The sequence below is a fragment of the Ammospiza caudacuta genome, chromosome 28, assembly GCF_027887145.1.
Source record: "Ammospiza caudacuta isolate bAmmCau1 chromosome 28, bAmmCau1.pri, whole genome shotgun sequence".
In the NCBI taxonomy this organism is placed as follows: domain Eukaryota; kingdom Metazoa; phylum Chordata; class Aves; order Passeriformes; family Passerellidae; genus Ammospiza; species Ammospiza caudacuta.
In genome coordinates, this window is record NC_080620.1 from 3738755 (window position 1) to 3758550 (window position 19796).

General features: G+C 46.6%; 1 protein-coding gene across 1 annotated transcript; it reads left to right on the plus strand.

Annotated features, from left to right (window-relative positions):
* The first annotated feature begins 1624 nt into the window (after positions 1-1624).
* BSG (basigin (Ok blood group)) lies at positions 1625-19508 on the plus strand. The gene is made up of 8 exons (XM_058821312.1): positions 1625-1775; positions 8518-8674; positions 10953-11041; positions 11866-11993; positions 13540-13813; positions 17847-17871; positions 18581-18649; positions 18780-19508. Exons 1-7 carry the CDS (start codon positions 1694-1696, stop codon positions 18636-18638), a joined length of 813 nt encoding a protein of 270 aa, XP_058677295.1. The 5' UTR covers positions 1625-1693; the 3' UTR covers positions 18639-18649; positions 18780-19508.
* The last annotated feature ends 288 nt before the right edge of the window (positions 19509-19796 follow it).

Sequence of the window (19796 nt, forward strand, 5' to 3'; positions counted from 1 at the left end):
GCACTGAGATAGCAGCCACAGGACACCCAAATCTTTCAGAGAAAGAGAATTTATTGCCCCATTATCAGGAGAAATTAACTTCTTCCCGCCTCGAAGGTGCTGTTAGATTTCGGAGGAAGAAGTTGATGATGCCCAGACAGAATCCTGTGTTTGAACGGAATTTATGCATCATGTATGATGTGCATGAATATGCAACAGGCTGTTGTTTTTAAGGGTTAATCCTCTGTTAACGGCTGTTCTTGTTCTGTTTTAGGTTACACTTTTTTAAAGAAAGGACTCGCAGCGAGATAGCAGCCACAGGACTAAATGTGAGGAACTCTGGGGGTCCGGCCGAGCTCGGGGGGCAGCGGGGTTGTGCCGAGAACCGGAGGGGGCTGTGGGACAGGGCCAGGTGGATCTGCTCTGTCCCGGTAGCGGTGTCCCCGCAGCAGCCATTGTCCCATTGTCCCATTGTCCCACTGTCCCATTGTCCCATTGTCCGTGCCGGACTCCCCGCGCTGAGGAAGCGCCGCCCGGTTCCCTTCCCACGCGTCCCGCTGTGCCCCCGGGAACCGCCGGGAACCGCCGGGACCTGCCCGGGGTGAAAAACGCCCAATCACTTGTTTTTGAAATTGTAAAAGTTTAATAGTAATAAAATGGGAATAAAAATAGTAATGCAATTGGAGTGATAATAATTTGGACGATTTGGATTAGGACAATATGGGACAATAGAGACAAAGAGTTACAGACGTCCGGGTACCTTTTTCTGGGCAAAATAAGCCTGAAAAAGGACACCCATTAACAAAGGATTAACCCCTTAAAACAATAGCCTGTTGCATAGTCATACACCTCATACATGATGCATAAATTCCATTCAAACGCAGGATTCTGTCTGGTCATCGTCGACTTCTTCATCTGAATCCCAACAGCGCCTTCGAGGTGGGAAGAAGTTCGTTTCTTCTGATAATGGAGCAATAAATTCTTTGAAAGATTGAGGTGTCCTGTGGCTGCCACCTCACTGCGAGTCCTTTCTTTAAAGAAAAGTATCTTACATAGCACCGTTTCTATTTTAACATTTTGTTATAACCTAAAACTATATTTACCGCACTACTTAAGAGAATTAATACAGCATCACTTTCTAACACAACACATATAATATTCTTTTTAAAATTTACGAAAAGCCAATCAAAATACATGCATCTTTCACGCCGGGGACCCGCTGGCTCCCCCGTGACTCTGCCCACGCGGAGCCACATGGCCTGGCGGGCGGGCGCGTCCCGGTGCTGCCCCCGGTGCGTGCGTGCCCCGGCTCGGCAGGCACGGACACGTGCAGACCTGCTCGCCTCCCCCCCCGTCCGTCCCCCCGCGCTCCCGGACCCGCCCGGGGCAGCGCCTGCACCGGGAGCACCCCCGGGACCCACAGCCCCGCCCCCACGCGCGTTCCCATTGGCTGTCCCGGTAAGTGGGCGTGGCCGGGCGGGACCGGCCCGAACCGGCTCTGCCCGCGGGGCCAGGAGAGATGAGAAGGCGCTCGGTTCGATCTCCTCTCTGATTGGCCGCTCCGCGCGGAGTGGGCGGGGTTTAAGCGGCGCAGCGCCGTGCGATTGGCTGAACGGAGGGGGCGAGGGGGCGGTGCTCGGCGTGGCCCCGCCTCCCCCGGTGCCCCCGGTCGCGGTTATAGCGCGCGCGCGGCGCGGCGGGGGCGCGTGCGGAGATGGCGGCGGGCGCGGCGGGAACGCGCGCGCTGCTGGCGCTGCTCGTCTTGTGCTCGATGGCCGCCGGCGCCGCGGGGACAAGTACGGACCGGACCGGGGCGAGCCGGGATGGCTCCGGGCTGGGGGGGATCCGTTCGGGCGGACCGGGGTGGCGGAGGGGGTTGGACCGAGGGGAGTCCCGCGGGGGCTCCGAGGGGCCTTGGCGGGATCGCGGCCCCGCGGGAGGGCTCCGGGCCGGCTCCGGGAGCGGCGGGAATGGGGGGAGGAGCGGCGGCGCGGGCGCCTGCGGCGGGGCACGTCCGCGGCGGGCGGGGCCGCGGGAACGGAGGCGCCCTGGGGTTATCCGGGAATGGCCGGGCCGGGCTGGGCTCGGTGCTGCCATCGGGCAGTCCCGAGCTCGAGCGGAGGATGCTCCGCGTGCCCGGTGATCTCTTAAACCGGAGCGGCTACCGGGACAGCGCTGGGTTGTTTTCTCCTTAGGAAAAGCCAAGAGTTTACTCCCCGCAGCCGCTTCTCCGGTTTCCGCGGCTGAGGAGCAGCAACGACTCCCCCGGGCTTTAAAAAAACCTTAAAGATACTCAGGATAATCCGCGGGGCGGGTCCGGTGCGGGGCGGCGGCTCCGCAGCTCCCGGTGGGCACCGAGAACTCTTCCCGCGGGGCTGAGCGGGTCCGGTGGTTCCGCAGCCCCGGTGGGCACCGAGAGCTCTTCCCCCCGGATTCCCCCTTTCACCCCCCGCAGGTTCGGGAGGAGCTCACGGCGAACCCGGCCGGGCTCTCCCCCTGCCCCGGTTCGGTCGCCGGTCCTGGCTGCTCGGCGTTTTGAATTCTTTAACAATTTGTAGCCTATTCGCACTTAATTCAGCCCAGTAGAACCGAAAGTTGAGACTGAAGGAGTGGGTGGATCGTGGAAAGTGTGTGCTCTAATAGTTTCTTTATACAGAATTGCATTTTAATTCCCCTTCTAAACCTCACATTTATCACCTGGAGCTGCCCAGCTTGGCCACATCCCCGCTCCTTTTGTGCCTCCGAGGGTTTCCTGAGGGTTTCTCCAGCCTGGGACTGGCACCAGTGGGATGGAGAGGAGGCAGTTCCTGCCCTGGGTGGGAAAAACCCGGGAAAAACCGAGCTGGCCCTTGGGTTGTGTAATGCCCATGTCCTGCCTGGCCATGCCTGGGCTTGGTGTGGAGCTGTGCTGGTGCCTCCAGGGAGCACAGTGGGGTTTAGAGAGTGGGGTTTGGCCTCTGAATAGGCTTAGGTTTGACTTTATAGAGCAGATTTGGGGCTGGAGAGTGGGGTTTTGCCTCTGAGCAATATTTAGGTTTGGCTTTATGGAGCAGATTGGGGGCTGGAGAGTGGGGTTTGGCCTCTGAGCAATGTTTAGGCTTGGCTTTATGGAGATTAGGAGCTGGAAAATGGGCTTTGGCCTCTGAGCAATATTTAGATTTGACTTTATGGAGCAGAGTGGGGTTTGGCCTCTGAGCCACGTTTAGGTTTGGTTTTATGGAGATTAGGGGCTGGACAGCGGGGTTTGGCCTCTGAGCAGTGTTTAGGTTTGGTTTTATGGAGCAGACTGGGTAGCAGCTCACCCCACGGACCATGGGTCAGTTTGTGCCTGGACTCTGTGCCTCCCTCAGTGGGAGGAACCCTGACTTTGACCTGGCTGTGCAAAGCTTAAGGGCAGCTTTTATAGCTGTTTAAAATGGCAAAAAAAAAAAAGAGGGTTAGATCCTCAATTACCCCCTTCCCAAAGCGAGAAACAAAGCTCAGGCCAGGCAGGAGCGCGGACCCAGCGGGGCTCTGCCACCCCGAGCACGTCCCACTGCTGTGAACACCCCAGGCACTCCTCCCTCTGCGGGGGGAGAGGTTGTTTTTAGTCTGAAGGTGACTCTGGAGAATGTTATCTGCTCTCTGCCTGCCTCCCCTGCTGTCCTGCTGGCTCGGATACCGCGCTGTGCCCGGGGAGGCATCTGGGCTCAGATCTGTGGGGATCGTGTGGGCTTTGGGAGCTGAGCCCCATTTACAGCCTCCCACCCTCTGGGAAACGTGGCAGCAGCCCCGATCGATCCCAGTGGCTTTGTGCTGGTCATTCCTCCTGTGTTTTGTGTTCCACAGGCGTTTTCCCCAGCCCATAGAGCCCAGGGAGGGCATTAATCCTATGGGAATGTGAGTGGTGCTTGCCTGGAGCCTTTTAACCTGCAACCTCTCAGCCTCTGGGAAATGTGGCAGCAGCCCCGATCGATCCCAGTGGCTTTGTGCTGGTCATTCTCCTGTGTTTTGGGCTCCACAGGCATTTTCCCCAGCCCATGGCTGGGATTTCTTGGGACGGGGAGGGCATTAATCCCATGGCAATGGGAGTGGTGCTGCTTGCTGGAGCTTTCTAACCTGTTTGAACTGCCCCACTTGCAGCCTGTGCCCTCTGGAAAATCTGGCAGCAGCTCTGATCGATCCCAGTGGCTTTGTGCTGCTCATTCTCCTCTCTCTTGTGCTCTACAGACATTTTCCCCAGCCCAGAGAACCCAGGGAGGGCATTAATCCCATGGGAATGCGAGTGCTGCTTGCTGCTGCTTGCTGGAGCCTTTTAACCTGTTTGAACTGCACGAGGCACCCTCTAACTCGCAGCAAATAACCTTGCAGGGCTTATTTTGTCAGCGTGCAGTAATCACCTTGTAGCTGTAAAACCCCTTGATCTTTACCAGCTCCCGCTTTAATTCGGGCTGCGCTCGGAGCAGACAGGGCTCACACAAAGTGCTGGGGGCACTTCCAGGGCTTGTTGGCACCCTTGGGAGTGTTTGATCACAGGGCTGTGGTGTGGAAAAAACCCTTCTGGTGTGGTTATGGGAGTGGAAGCCAGCTGGTGGCCCCATCCCATAACGTTTATGGGTACCCCTGAATCTCCTGTTTGGATAAATTGGTGTCTGCCTTCCCTGTGGTGTGGAACAACCCTTTCTGACATGGTTCTGGGAGTGTAACCCAGCTGATATCCCCATCCCATAACATCTATGGGTACCTCTGAACCTCCTACTCAGTTAAAATTCACATCTGCCTTCTCCTAAGAGTGCCTTAGTCACCCCACAATTAGGGATCCTTTCTCTTTCAGCCTTGCTTGTTCTTCAAAACTTTCATAGCTTTAGTAGGAAAAGCTACTTTTTCCTTAAGAAAATATGGAATTAATTTCTTTAGGAGTCAAGCTTAGCTTATGGGCTAACTTGTGGCTTATTGAGTTTGAGCAAACTTGGGTTTGTGACACTGATTTCTTCCTCTTAGGATTTCCGGTTGAAACATCTTCAGGCTTTCAAAACCCACCAAAAAAACTTCTCCTAAGCCCAGTTCCTCTTTGCCTGTACATCCATGGAGGGTTGTGTGTAATCACAAAGTGCTTTTAACTGAGCAAATTAATTCCTGGAAGGTTCTTGGGGTGCCTGTTAGTACAGGAAGGATGTGTCTCAATCTCAATTCCATCTGAAACCTGGCTGGGGCTGGGTCACGTAGTGAGCTCTGCTTGTGCCTGATGGATTTTCCCCAAGTGGAGCTGCTGAGCCTCCCTTCCTGCCCACCCCTGGAAGGGCTCCTGGGGCTGGGGCTGCTGCCCTGGAGCCCCAGGGTTGTTTGGCAGGTGTTTAATTCCAATAGGGACCGACCTTTGGACTGGCTGATTCCAGCAAGGGCAGAATGAAAAACACCCAAATTCCAGCCTGCAGCTGCTGCCTGTGCCTCTGGTCTGCTGTTTGCCCATTCAGCTCTGCAGGCTAGTCTCACCTGAGATGAAAAATCAGATTTCTCTGTTTGTATGACAACAAATTTACGCATTTCCTCACCTGCCTCGTGGCATCTTGCGGTCTGCGAGAATTTTCGCCTCTCCCAAAAAAAGTTCTGAGCTCGGGGTTGTGCTCAGAGGTTCCTGCTGGGCATTTTGGGGGCTGAGGGATGGAAGGAGGGTGTGGGCTGGTCCGTGTGGCTGTGGCTGGTACGTGTGGCTGTGCCATGGCTCAGCAAGGGGGGGTCTGGACCCCGGCCAGCTCCCAGTTACAGTCAGGCAGCCCGGGGCTGTGCACTGAGGGGGAACAGACACGTTCCTCCTGAGGCCACAGGGAAGCTCTTTTCTCATTGCTGTTGTCTTAATTAAACTGGCTCTGAGCGGGCTCAGGGTCCTGCTGTCCCCAGCCTTCCATGGTGATGTGACCTGTGCAGCACAGGCAGGGGAGTGTGGAGGCTGCATAAGCCATTGAAACACAAATTGAGTGTTTTTATCATGCTTAGGGGCCTTGGGCTGTGTCTCACAGCAGGTGGGGCATCCAATTTGGATGGTGGCACAGGTGGAGTGCTGGTTTTGCTGTTTGGATGGTGGCACTCACTGGGTGCTGGTTTGGATAGGGGCACTCACTGGGTGCTGGTTTTGCTGTTTGGATGGTGGCACACGTGGAGTGCTGGTTTTGCAGTTTGGATAGTGGCACTCACTGAGAGCTGGTTTTGCAGTTTGGATGGTGGCACTCACTGGGTGCTGGTTTTGCAGTGGAGATGCAGAATGCCAGCGAGCCAGGCAGGGCTCAGAGTGTGGAGGGGAGGGAGGGATGAGCACACTGATGTGCAGACACCCTGCAGCCTCTCCTCAGCCACCGAGTGTTGTTTTTGCTGCTGGAAGGTGAGTTCTTGCTTTGCACTAACACTTTGCACTAATACCTCTCCAACTCATAGCTGGCTTTATAAAGTCACCGCTGTCTCAAAAGAGACTGGCTCAGGACAGCGTGGAGCTGTACTGCGAGGCGATTGGCAATCCCATCCCCGAGATCCAGTGGTGGTTTGAGGGCAACGACCCCAATGAGACCCATGCCCAGCTCTGGGATGGCGCACGGCAGGACCGTGTCAAAATCAACGCCACCTACAACCTGCACTCCACCAGCACCATCTCCATCGCCAACCTCACGGCCGACGACTCGGGCATGTACGAGTGCCGGGCCAGCAACGACCCCGACCGCAACCACTTGTCGAAGAGCCCCAAAGTCAAGTGGATCCGTTCCCAGGCGAACGTTTTTGTCATCGAACGTGAGTGGCCACACGCCGAGGCCTTGGCACTTTGCTCGGACACCGGTGTCTCGAGTTCTCCCGCCGTGCTCACCCCCGTGCTCACCCGTGTCCTGAAAGCTCTCCCCACCCTCCCACCCCGGCTGTAGAAGTCAGAGGCTCCCACCCTGTGTTGATGTGTCCCCCCAAAACCACCACCACCACTACCTGTGACTTGACCCTGCTGCTCAAAAAGGGTTGTGGCTTCTCCCCGATCAATAAAATTTCGCCCTCCGGCCATCCCGCGCCTTTTCCGGAGCCAAAGAACCTGGAAGTTGCTGCTTCCCTGAGCGCCTGGCTGCAGAATAAAACCTTCATTCTGTGGTCGACTCTTCCCCAACCACCACCGACCAGCAGCCCTTCCTTGCAGCTCATCCAGCTCCTTCTCCTTGCAGCAGCCCCGCTTTCAGCTCGCTTCCGTGTTATGGTGAACCCAGACTCTTGGTGGGGGAAAAAAAACCCCACAAATCTTGCTTTTGAGGTCTGAGACATGCAACCGTTTTTGAAATGGCCGTGTCTGTGTGACACCTGAGTGTTGGTGGTGTTGCTTGTCCTGTGGATGTGGCTGGGTTCCTGTGCTCACAGGATGAGGGAAGAGATGAGGATGTGAATCTGTGTTTCAGAAGGCTTGATTTATTATTTTATGATATATATTATATTAAAACTACTAAAAGAATAGAAGGAAGGATTTCATCAGAAGGCTAGCTAAGAATAGAATAAGAAACAATGATAACAAAGGCTTGTGGCTCGGACACAAAGTCCGAGACAGCCAAACTATGATTGGCCATTAATTAGAAACAACCACGAGACCAATCACAGATGCACCTGTTGCATTCCACAGCAGCAGATAATAATTGTTTACATTTTGTTCCTGAGGCCTCAGCTTCTCAGGAGGAAAAAATCCTAAGGAAAGGATTTTACATAAAAAGATGTCTGTGACAGGATCCCACTCACAGAGTGTTGCTGCTTCCAGAGCTAGAAACTTGGGAGGTGGATAAAATCCTTCTGAGGTCTCCCTGTGAGTGCTGCAGTTAGGAGAGCTGCATTTTCAGCAGGAATGGAGTGCAGAGCTCCAGCAGAACCCTTCTTCCAGTGGAGTTTGGATAGGAGAAAATGCAAAATGTCCTGGCAGGGGCTGTAGTGGCACTGGGGCTGTGCAGTGGTGCTGCTGATGGCAGCTGCCTTCTCGGACATCCTCCTGCGAGCAGAAATGCCTGAGTCATCTTAGCTTGCATAATTTACTGCTGCCTGGCTCATGGAGGAGGCCCGGGACCTTTGGCAGCCACGGCTCTGTGCTCTCCCTGGGGCCATTCTCACCAAACCCTTTGGGGCTGCCACACCGTCCTGTGTCACCTCAGAGGCTCCTGGCTGCCCTCTGTGCTCCCTGCAGGTGTCTGGAGCTGCTCAGGTGCTGGGAGGTGTTGCCACCCGAGCTCTGTGGTGGCTCCCAGCAGCAGCAGAGCCGTGCTCTGCCCTTCAGAGTGACCTTTTCCATTGCTTATTGAGCACTGGGGCTGCACCCAGCGATGCAGGACACAGCAGCTCCTGGTGTGCAGCAGCTGCAGGGCCATCCCAGGGCTGGGCACTGCCTTTGGGGACACCCTGGTGCTGGCCAGGTCTGGTAGGGAGCTGTGTTGAAGGTAAGTGGGAGCTGGGAATAGAGACAAGGAGCTCTGTGGGGTTTGCGTTGCAGGTTCTTGGGGCACCACGTCAGCTCTGTTGTACCCCGAGTTAACTTAAAAACCCAATTTTTTATCAATGCAGGTCCAGATATCGCTGGTAATTTCCTCGTGGATGCTGGCAAGGTGACCCTGTGGTGTAACATGTCTGAACCACAACACACCATCACTGGCCACAAGTGGATTCACAAGGAGAAGACCCTGAAGGAGGACAACGAGCCTGGTGCTTCCACCAGCTACACGTGAGTGTCAGGGCAAGGTCAGAACCTGGGCACAAAAAAAAAAAAAAAAAATCAGGTTTTTTTTTATGCCAGAAAGCAGCTGGTGTTTGCCTCAGCTGGAACCAGGGCTGAGTTCTTGCAGGGGTGGGGCTGACAGAGTTGTGGTGAGGCCCAGCACTCTCCTTTCTTTGTGGGCAGAAAAAAGGAGGAGAAAGGGGCACTTTAGTGCCACAAATATCCTCTTAGAAGGAGATTTCCTGGTTTTAAGCAGGTGTTCAGCTGGGCTCTGGCTGTTGGGTGTTCCAGAGCTTTGAAGGGGGCAGGCCAGCAGCTGCTCACTCCTTGTGTGTGGGGTGAGAAGCTCCAGTGCATGTTTGTCACTGTAGGACACTAAACAAAACAACACACACTGCTGTTTTCAAGGTGAAAAAAAGGGAAGTTTATTTTCTGACTTTAACATTTATAGATTTCTAAATGTGCCCATGGATTGCAGGGTGACAGTGCCACCTCTCCAATGACACTGGACAAACCAACAGTCCATCAGATTTCTCCTCCATAAAATAATAATAACTTATTTACAGAAAGTGTGTGAGAAAGTTTGTTACAAGAATGTAAACATCAGAAGGCTTAGAAAATCTAAAAAAATCAGGGTGGCACCCCCAGGGCACTGGCACAGGTGTGAGGTGTCCCTATGTCACTGTAGGACATGAAACAACACACTGCTGCTCTCAAGGTGAAGAAAATCGAAGTTTATTTTCCGACTTTAAAATGTATAATTTTTTAAAAGTGACAGTGCCACCTCTCCAATGACACTGGTCAAACCAACAGACCATCAAATTTCTCCTCCTCTATAAATAATGCAAAACAATGAGTTATTTACGGAAAGTTTGTCACAAGAATGTCAACATCAAAAGGCTTAGAAAATCTTAAAAAATCAGGGTGAGATATGTTGTTTCTAAGTGGGCCTTCCCTTCCCAGAGTCCCAGGAGGAGCTGGGTGCAGGAATATCAGCCTTATTGTGGCAGTGCAGTGAGCTTTCCTTTCTGATTACACTCAGGGCTGGCTGGCAGTGACCCAGCAGCTGTGCAGGCCTCACGTCCCTTTGTGTGGCACTGCAGACGTGCCTGTCTCCCCATAGCAACAGGGAGCTGAACAAGGATTAAAGTATTTATAACCCAGCCTCCCTCGTGTGACCTCAATTCCTCAGCTGAGTGGTTTTTTGGAAGTGGGGAGAGCCGTGCAGGGCAGAGTGAACAAACAGCTCGTTGTCCCCGTGCAGCCATGGGACAAAGCGTGGGCCCCTTCCCTCGAGTGGGTATTACTGAGCAGCAGAATGGGATGTTTGTTGCAGGGCTGCATAATCCACTAAATCTCATTGCAGCAGCTTTACAGGAAGGAGAATGTGAGGTTTTTCTCTGAGGGGATCAATCCAAAGCAGCACGGCCTGGGTGATCTTTGCCATGTGTTTCACTGAGCTGGAACAGTGATCAGAACTTGTCAGATGTGGTGAATATGAAACCCTCTTCTGCCACCCTCAGTGTGTGAGGAGGCTTGGCTTGCTGTAGGTGCACAATAAATATTCTGCTGGAATGGGGGATATTTGTTTTTCTGGTTTTTTTTCAAAGATTTTCTAAGCCTTCTGATGTTTACATTCTCGTGGCAAACTTTCTCACACGCTTTCTGTAAATAACTCATCGTTTTGCATTCTTTTATGGAGGAGGAGAAATTTGATGGACTGTTGGTTTGTCCAGGGTCATTGGAGAGGTGGCACTGTCACCCTCCAATGTAATGAAAACTGTAAATGTTGAAGTCAGAAAATAAATTTCAATTTTCTTCACCTTGAGATCAGCTGTGTGTTGTTTCATGTCCTGCAGTGACATGGGGACACCTCACACCTGTGCCAGTGCCCTGGGGGTGTCACCCTGATTTTTTAAGGATTTTCTAAGCCTTCTGATGTTTACATTCTTGTAATAAACTTTCTCACACACTTGCTGTAAATAACTTCTTATTTTGCATTCTTTCATGGAGGAGAAATCTGATGGACTGTTGGTTTGTCCAGTGTCATTGGACAGGTGGCACTGTCACTTTTAAAAAACTATAAATGTTAAAATCAGAAAATAAACTTCCTTTTTCTTCTCTTTAAAAGCAGCAGTGTGTGCTCATGGTTTTTTTGTGTCCTATAGTGATTTAATTTGCTATGGAGGAGGCTGATGCTGTTGGGTGTGTGATTCCCTCAGTGTGGAGCTCAGAATCTCTGGATAAGTTAAATTTTGCTTACCTGAGTCCTGTTTTTTGGCAGATTTGAGGGGACGGTGGAGGAGCACTCTGGCATCTATGAGTGCATCTTTGAAGGCAACCCACAGACCAGAGGACAAGTGAATATTTCTGGTAATTTCATCTCTTTGCTCCTGGGCTCTGAGGGGAAGCTGTGACCTCCTGAGCACTTTGCTGGAGGTTGATGACTAAATAAAAAAGCTTATATTTCAGAACTAATTATTGTACAAGTTATTTGCAACCACGCCTTTACAAAACTCCAATTTAAAAGTGTTTTAAAAAACACTTTAAAAAGCAATAGCTTGTTGCATATTCATGTATTTCATGATGCAAACAATCAAACAAATTCTGACAAATTAGGCTCCCATTATGTGTGCTGTCAGATACATTACTTTTATACTGAAATTCCCATTTCTAACAGACCCAAAGACTCCCTGGGAAGATTTTTACATCATGCTGCTCCGTAATGGTCAAGATCCCCTGTCCTGGTAGAGTTTTCTAGCTTTATAATTAAAATATATCTGACAGCACCATCCATTCACAAGCCTTTGAAAGGTCAACAAGGTGCATTTGGAACAAATATTTGGAACTGAATTTCTGCTTGAAAGGTGATTTTAAAGCAGAAATTGTCTTTTCAGCTTGAAAAAGCTGCTCCCAGCCCTGAGATCTGGCATTAAACCACCTTTCTGTGGTTATGTTCCCATAGGAATAATGGATAGAGGGATAAAACCTGCACACATCTGTTTGAGCCATTCTTGAAGTAATTTGAAGCACTTCCCTCCTTTAAAAAATGCCAAACTAGTCAGAGGATCAACCCGACTGAGGTTTTTGGTGTAGCTGATTCTGTTGAAGTGAGCTGCAGCAAGCACAAATATGTGATTTCTATAATGAGATGTCCAAATTTTAATTTTTTTTTTTTTTTTTTCATTTTTTCCTAGTTCCCCCCCAGGTGACAGCATACAAGAAGTCAGAGCATGGCAATGAGGGGGACACAGGGGTGCTGACCTGCAAGAATCCCTCTTTCCCTGCTGTCACCACCTGGTCTTGGCACAAAAGTGGGCACGGGGTAAGTGCTGTTATTTTCTCCATCTCCCCTCCTGCCCAGCCCTTGAGGCACCAGAATTATTCCAAATTTCAGTGCTCCCCAGAAAAAGGGGATTTTCTCAGCACTGCCCTGATGTTCTCCCTGTTGGTGGAGTGACTAAATTATTATTTGAATGCTTGAAAAGGCAGAAAGCCCAGAAATTTCTCTCCAAATTTGGTACAAAGACACCTCTGGAGGTCATTTTTTACATTGTGCTAGTTACAACATGTATCTTACATAGCATAGTTTTTATTTTAATATTATGCTATGTAAGTATACATAGCATAATATAATAATATACTACAGCCTAAAGTAGTGGTATATTTACCACACTACTTAAAAGAGATTATACAGCATAACTTCCTTTCTTTTTTGTGAAGAGCCAATCATAAAATGCACATTTTTCACACAGCTTAACTTGAGCCAATAATTGTTCACACCATAACTTTCTAACATAGCGTGTATAATATTAATTTGAATATTTGTGAAGAGCCAATCATATAAATACACATTTTTCTCATTGCATAACTTTCTAATATAACACATATAATATTAATATTTGCGAAGAGCTAAATTTCTAACATAGCACATATAATATTCATTTTAATCTTTGTGAAGAGCCAACCATTTTTCACAACACAGCATAACTTTCTAACATAGCGTGTATAATATTAATTTGAATATTTGTGAAGAGCCAATCATATAAATACACATTTTTCTCATTGCATAACTTTCTAATATAACACATATAATATTAATATTTGCGAAGAGCCAAATTTCTAACATAGCACATATAATATTCATTTTAATCTCTGTGAAGAGCCAATCATATAAATACACATTTTTCTCATTGCATAACTTTCTAATATAACACATATAATATTAATATTTGCGAAGAGCCAAATTTCTAACATAGCACATATAATATTCATTTTAATCTTTGTCAAGAGCCAACCATTTTTCACAACACAGCATAACTTTCTAACATAGCGTGTATAATATTAATTTGAATATTTGTGAAGAGCCAATCATATAAATACACATTTTTCTCATTGTATAACTTTCTAATGTAACACACATAACATTAATATTTGCAAAGAGCCGAATTTCTAACATAGCACATGTAATATTCATTTTAATCTCTGTGAAGAGCCAATCATATAAATACACTTTTCTCACATTGTATAACTTTCTAATATAACACACATAACATTAATATTTGCAAAGAGCCGAATTTCTAACATAGCACATGTAATATTCATTTTAATCTCTGTGAAGAGCCAATCATATAAATACACATTTTTCTCATTGTATAACTTTCTAATGTAACACACATAACATTAATATTTGTGAAGAGCCGAATTTCTAACATAGCACATATAATATTCATTTTAATCTTTGTGAAGAGCCAACCATTTTTCACAACACAGCATAACTTTCTAACACAACACACTGAGTATTAATTTCAGTTTTTGTGAGCACCCGACCCTATAAACCCCCGTTTTCCCCCCGTTCCTCCTCCCTGCAGCGCCTGGAGAACGCCTCTGGCAGGTACATCATCAAGTCCAGCGGCAACAAGACGGAGCTGAGGATCCTGAAGCTGGACATCGAGCAGGACACGGGGGATTATTTCTGCAACGCCACCAACCCGCTGGGCACGGGCGATGCCACCGTGAACCTGCGCGTGCGCAGCCGCCTGGCCGCCCTCTGGCCCTTCCTGGGCATCGTGGCCGAGGTGCTGGTCCTGGTCACCATCATCTTCATCTACGAGAAGAGGAGGAAGCCGGATGAGGTTCCTGACGGTAAGAGGGAGATGGGGTTGGTGAGAAATGGCTGGGCACCATTAAAAGTTTTATTTATATATATATATTTTTTTTTAATATTTATTTTTATATTTATTTTTATATTTATTTTTATATTTATTTTTATATTTATTTTTTATATTTATTTACCTATAAAATATATTTTAAAATTATATATTTATATGCCTATAAAATACATTAAAAATTATATGTTGCATATCTATAAAATATATAAAAATTATACGTTGCATATCTATAAAATACATTAAAAATTATACGTTGCGTATCTATAAAATACATTAAAAATTATACGTTGCGTATCTATAAAATACATTAAAAATTATACGTTGCGTATCTATAAAATATATAAAAATTATACGTTACATACCTATAAAATATATTAAATTTGTTACGTGTCTATAAAATATATTAAAATTATATATTTATGTATCTATAAAAATATATTGAAATTATATATTTATCTATAAAATTTAAATTTTTCATATATAAATTTTATTGATATTTTAATATATGTCTATATATAAAATTTATATAAATTATATACTATAAAAATAGTAATAGAGTGATTATAATTTGGACAACTTATATACTATATATAATGTATATATATTTTTTATGATTTATACACTCTAAAAATAGTAATATTTTTAGAGTAATAATAATTTGGACCATTTATATACTATATATAGTGTATATATAATGTAGATATATATTTTATATTTTTTATAATTTATACACTATAAAATAGTAATATAATTAGAGTGATAACAATTTGGACAATTTATATATTATATATAGTGTATGTATATTATAATTTATACACTATAAAAATAGCATTATAATCAGTGATAATTTGGACAATTTATATATTATATATAGTGTATGTATATTATAATTTATACACTATAAAAATAGCATTATAATCAGAGTGATAATAATTTGGACAATTTATATATTATATATAGTGTATGTATATTATTTATACACTATAAAAATAGCATTATAATCAGGGTGATAATAATTTGGACAATTTATATATTATATATAGTGTATGTATATTATTTATACACTATAAAAATAGCATTATAATCAGAGTGATAATAATTTGGACAATTTATATATTATATATAGTGTATGTATATTATTTATACACTATAAAAATAGCATTATAATCAGAGTGATAACAATTTGGACAATTTATATATTATATATAGTGTATGTATATTATAATTTATACACTATAAAAATAGTATTATAATCAGAGTGATAACAATTTGGACAATTTATATATTATATATAGTGTATGTATATTATAATTTATACACTATAAAAATAGTATTATAATTAGAGTGATAATAATTTGGACAATTTATATACTATATACAGTGTATATATATTATAATTTATACACTATAAAAATAGTAATATAATTAGAGTGATAGCAATTTGGACAATTTATATACTATATATAGTGTATATATATTATAATTCATACACTATAAAAATAGTAATATAATCAGAGTGATAATTTGGACAATTTATATACTATATATAGTGTATATATTTTTTTATAATTTATACACTATAAAAGTAGTAATATAGAGTAATAATAATTTGGACAATTTATATGCTGTATATATAGTGTATATACATTTTTTATAATTTATATAAGTTATACACTATAGTAATATTATTAGAGTAATAATAATATTGACAATTTGGATTAGGACAATATGAGACAATAGAAACAACAAGTTACAGGTAGTCCAGGTACGTTTTTCTGGGCAGCATACCCAGGGGTAGAGGGCATCCTTAGAATCTGCCAATCCCTTCTGGAATTCCAGGACTGACAGACAGTGCTGGGAGGGGAACGGAGAGGGGACTGACACATCTGGGAGGGAATTATCAGGGGTGGGACCCAAGGTTCCGAGGTAAACCCTGACATCACAATGCAGTAGTGTGGGAATGTCAGTGGTTTGCGGCTTGTGGGGGGTTCTGAGGTCCCTCTCTCAGAGCAGGGGTGGTTTGAGGGCATTTGAGGAGCCAATCTGTGCTTCAGCCACTGTTTGAATTGCACTGTTTGTGTGCAGTGTGTCTGGAGCAGGAGACGGTTCTGAGCAGGTCAGCCTGACCCTTTGTCTCTCCAGTTCCTCTCCTTGAGTGTCTGCAGGGCTGGGTTTGCTTTGGCAGCTCCCACTCTGCACGAGGTGGTTTGTAATTAAGTTACCAGGGCTTTTGTGGTGCTGAGGGCTGTGTCTGACTGTAAAACTTGTGTTCACTTCAGGATGTTTTGGGTCATCAGATCCAGCACATCCTGGATCTCAAAGACCCGGTGCTATCTTTAATCTGTTCTGGAAGCAGCAGCTCCTCCCTTTCCTTATCGCTGAGGATCTGCATTGTGTCAGCTCCTTTATCTGATGCTGTTAACAATGCGGTGTGAATTCTCTGCATCCTTCCTGCCCAGGACCCTGCAGAGCCCCTGGACCCCTGCAGGAGCAGCACAGGGGATAAATGTCACATCCCTGCCCTGACTGCAGGGCTTGGAATTCCACCAGAGGCGGTTCCACAAGCAGCTGTTTTGCCCTCTGACACCCCTGATGTCCTAAAGATGTTGTGGCTGCATCTCCCAGCAAAAACACTTTGTGATCAGAGCTGTAGGAGATGCTTTGACAGACAGATAAATGTCCTGAAATGTCCTGATGCTCCTTGGCAAGAGCAGCTCAAGTTCCCAAATGCTCATAGATGAGAAGAAAGCATCACACCCCTTTGGTAACCACACCTGGCTTTACACTGCCCTGGTATAAAGTGGTTTTTTCTGCCCCCAAATCTCTCTAGCTTTGCCCCCACTTCCCTGGTATAAAGTGGGTTTTTTTCTGCCCCAAAATCTCTGTAGCTTTGCCCTCCTATGGGGTGACAGTGGGGCCTGTCTGAGCCAGTTCCTATAGGAATGTGATTCCTGTTGATGGAGTCACAAAACTATTTTTTTTTCCCATCAAAAAGGAAAGAAGTCCAGAAGTTTCTCTCCTCATTTAGGTGAAAAACCCCACCTCATAGACCTGGGGAACTTCACCTCAATCTTAAGCGTGGCCAATTGGACAGACATCAAAAAGTCCTGCTTGGGCAATTTACTAGAAATAGAGGTGAACAAATAAACTGATGGTTTTTGTGAGGTGTTTTACCAGGAGCAAGGACCTCCTTTTTTTAGTTTTTCTCCATTTGTTATTTTACCTTTTATTAAACCTTTTTGTTCCCAACACTGCCACAGCAGCCATCCTGCTGATTTTTGTGCCTCCACAGGTAGCTGAGCTATCTCGGCTGTGTTACAGACCTCTGACAACTTACTAGATTTAGCTCAAGAAGGCTCCTATAACACATTCCCCCCAGAACTTTGTGTGAGCTGGACCTTGCTGGGATGGGGTGGGGACAGTCTGGCCTGGGATGGGGACAGTCTGACCTGTCTTAGGGTGATCTCCTTGCTGGTGTTACCTGTCCACTCTTCCTTTCTGTGCTGCTGGGTGCCACCTCTCCTGGTAAGTAAAGGCGGTTCCAGATGTGTCCGTCCCTGTCCCCTCGCCAGCCATGGGCAGCTCCAGTGCCCAGGGCTGGAGAAAAGGTGATGGAGGAGCCAAAGGAGACCTCAGGGAGCTGGTGAAAGGCTGCAGGGCTTGTTAGAGGTGTTTCCTTAGCTGTGCTGCTCAGAACGTGGTGTGCAGTGTTTGTTTTGGTAGCACAGCGTTGTGGGGAGGGAGGGAGGGCTTCCTGCTGCTGCTTAAATCCTCGTCCTGAAACATCCTGTTTGGCTTCCCCTGTACCTGCTGGGAGTGTGCTGGGCTCTGGGAGCCATCACAGGTCCTGGGGGTGAGCACAGGGCAGCTGATCCCAGGTTTAAATGGTGAGAATGGCTGCCTGGAGTTCACTTCCCACTGCTTTAAGGGCAGGCAGAGGTCACTTTGAATGTCCTCTTCCCTGACTATTTATATTTCATTTTTTCTGTGCTGTCCTGAATGTGAAGATGATGATGGAGGCTCTGCACCACTGTGAGTACCTTTGCCTGTTCCTGTTTAGCCAGATTTGTACTGGTACATCTCACCCAGCCAGGGAATCTGCTCTGAAGATAAAAACTTTATGCAATGATAAAAGCTAAATATGTAAAGATAAAAGCTGGTGTGGTGGTGTTCACAGGGGTCTGAGGATGAGGGAAGAGATGAGAATGTTGACTCCATGTTTCAGAAGGCTGATTTATTATTTTATGATATATATTACATTAAAACTATACTAAAAGAATAGAAGAAAAGGTTTCATCTGAAGGTTAGCTAAGAATAGAAAAGGAAAGAATGATAACAAACGTTTGTGGCTCAGGCTTTCTGTCCAAGCCAGTTGGGCTGTGATTGGCCATTAATTACAAACATCCAACATGGGCTAATCAAAGATTTACTTGTTGCATTCCACAGCAGCAGATAATCAATGTTTACATTTTGTTCCTGAAGCCTCTCAGCTTCTCAGGAAGAAAAAAATCTTAACAGATTTTCCATAAAAGATGTCTGTGACAGTGTGGGATGATCCTCAGTGTGGGCAGATGTCCCCCCATGGTTCATTTGATGTCCCCACACATCCCTGGGGTGGCACCAGTGTCTGACCCTGCTCTGGGGTCTGATTTTCCCCCTCTGCTTCGGCATTTATGGGTCAGGGGTGCTGCTGGGGGGACTCTGTGCTCTCCCTTTCCTCACATCCCTTCTCCCTCCCCAGGAAGAGCAATGCCACAAACCACAAGGACAAGAACGTCCGCCAGAGGAACGCCAACTGAGAGAGGCCCAGGTGGGTGCCTGGGGCAGGAGCTGCAGGTCTGACCCTGCTGAGGCTCCTGGGAGGAGCCAGAGCCCCTCCTGGCCCAGCTCTGCCACCCCACTCCACTTTATCTAACTGGCTTTCCTTTCTCTCCTGCCAGGTGATGCGTAGATGAAGAACTCGTCTGGACAATTTTATTTTCTTTTAATATTTTTTTTTTTGGTAAAATAGCACCATGGAATATTCTAGTGCGTCCCTGAGATTCAGTTGCTTCACTTTCTAAGGAAACTTTTAAGTTGTAGAAATATAAAATACACTTCTTTTTTTTTTTTTTTTTAAAGAGTCGTGGGAGGGTTTTTTTCTACCTGTAAAATGTAAAATCCTTTGTTCCTGGTAGTCTAGATCTCTTGACTGTCTCTGTCCTAGGTTATTTCATGTTGGTACAGAGTGGGGAAGGGGGGTGGGAATGCAGCTGTGTCCCACCTGCTTATGGGAATGAGGGAGGAGCTGCTTTGGTGGCTGTGGGGAGATGCCCTGAGAGGGTTCAGGAAGGGGTTTTGTGTCTTTCCCAGTGCATCACCAGGAGCAAGGCTGCACCTTTTCCCTGGCCAGGGATCCCTGTCAGCTCCTGCCAAGCTGCTCTTGGTTACTGTGCAGCCAGGGGCTGGATGCTGGATAAGTGATTGCTGGATAAATGATTGCTGGACAAATGATTGCTGTAACTTATTCCATGGGTTGTTCGTGTCTGTGCAGTGGGGAGGGGCAGGCTGAGCTGGGGCTGGGGGTGATTTTAAGGTTTAACAGCTTTGTGCTTTGTGCTTGAGCCGTTGTGATTTGGGGGCTGTGAGCAGACGGGTGCTCAGGGGAGTCTAACACCTTTACTGCTGGTTAGCATCGAGCTGTTCCATCTGTTAACACTTCACAAATAAAGATGATTCCTCTCTCTTTTTTCCACCTCTGGACTCTGGTCTCTGTCTGACCCTCTGGCTGCAGAGCACGGTGCTGTGTCTGGGTTTGGGGCCAGTTCTGGCTGTTCTTTAATTGCTGAGGACATGAAGCTCCATGGCTGTAAAACCTTCAGGAGGGGAGGAAGAGGAGGGACAATGCTCCCTGCTCTGCAGAGCCTGGGTTTCACAGCAGCAATTATTATAATCAAAGTTGAGGATTTTAGAGCATC

Excerpts from the sequence above, each read along its gene's own strand:
- BSG (XM_058821312.1), top strand. The coding sequence starts at position 1,694 with ATGGCGGCGGGCGCGGCGGGAACGCGCGCGCTGCTGGCGCTGCTCGTC. Across the intron at positions 11,042-11,865 it reads AGGACAAGTGAATATTTCTG|TTCCCCCCCAGGTGACAGCA; the intron begins GTAATTTCATCT and ends ATTTTTTCCTAG. Across the intron at positions 13,814-17,846 it reads GCCGGATGAGGTTCCTGACG|ATGATGATGGAGGCTCTGCA; the intron begins GTAAGAGGGAGA and ends CTGAATGTGAAG.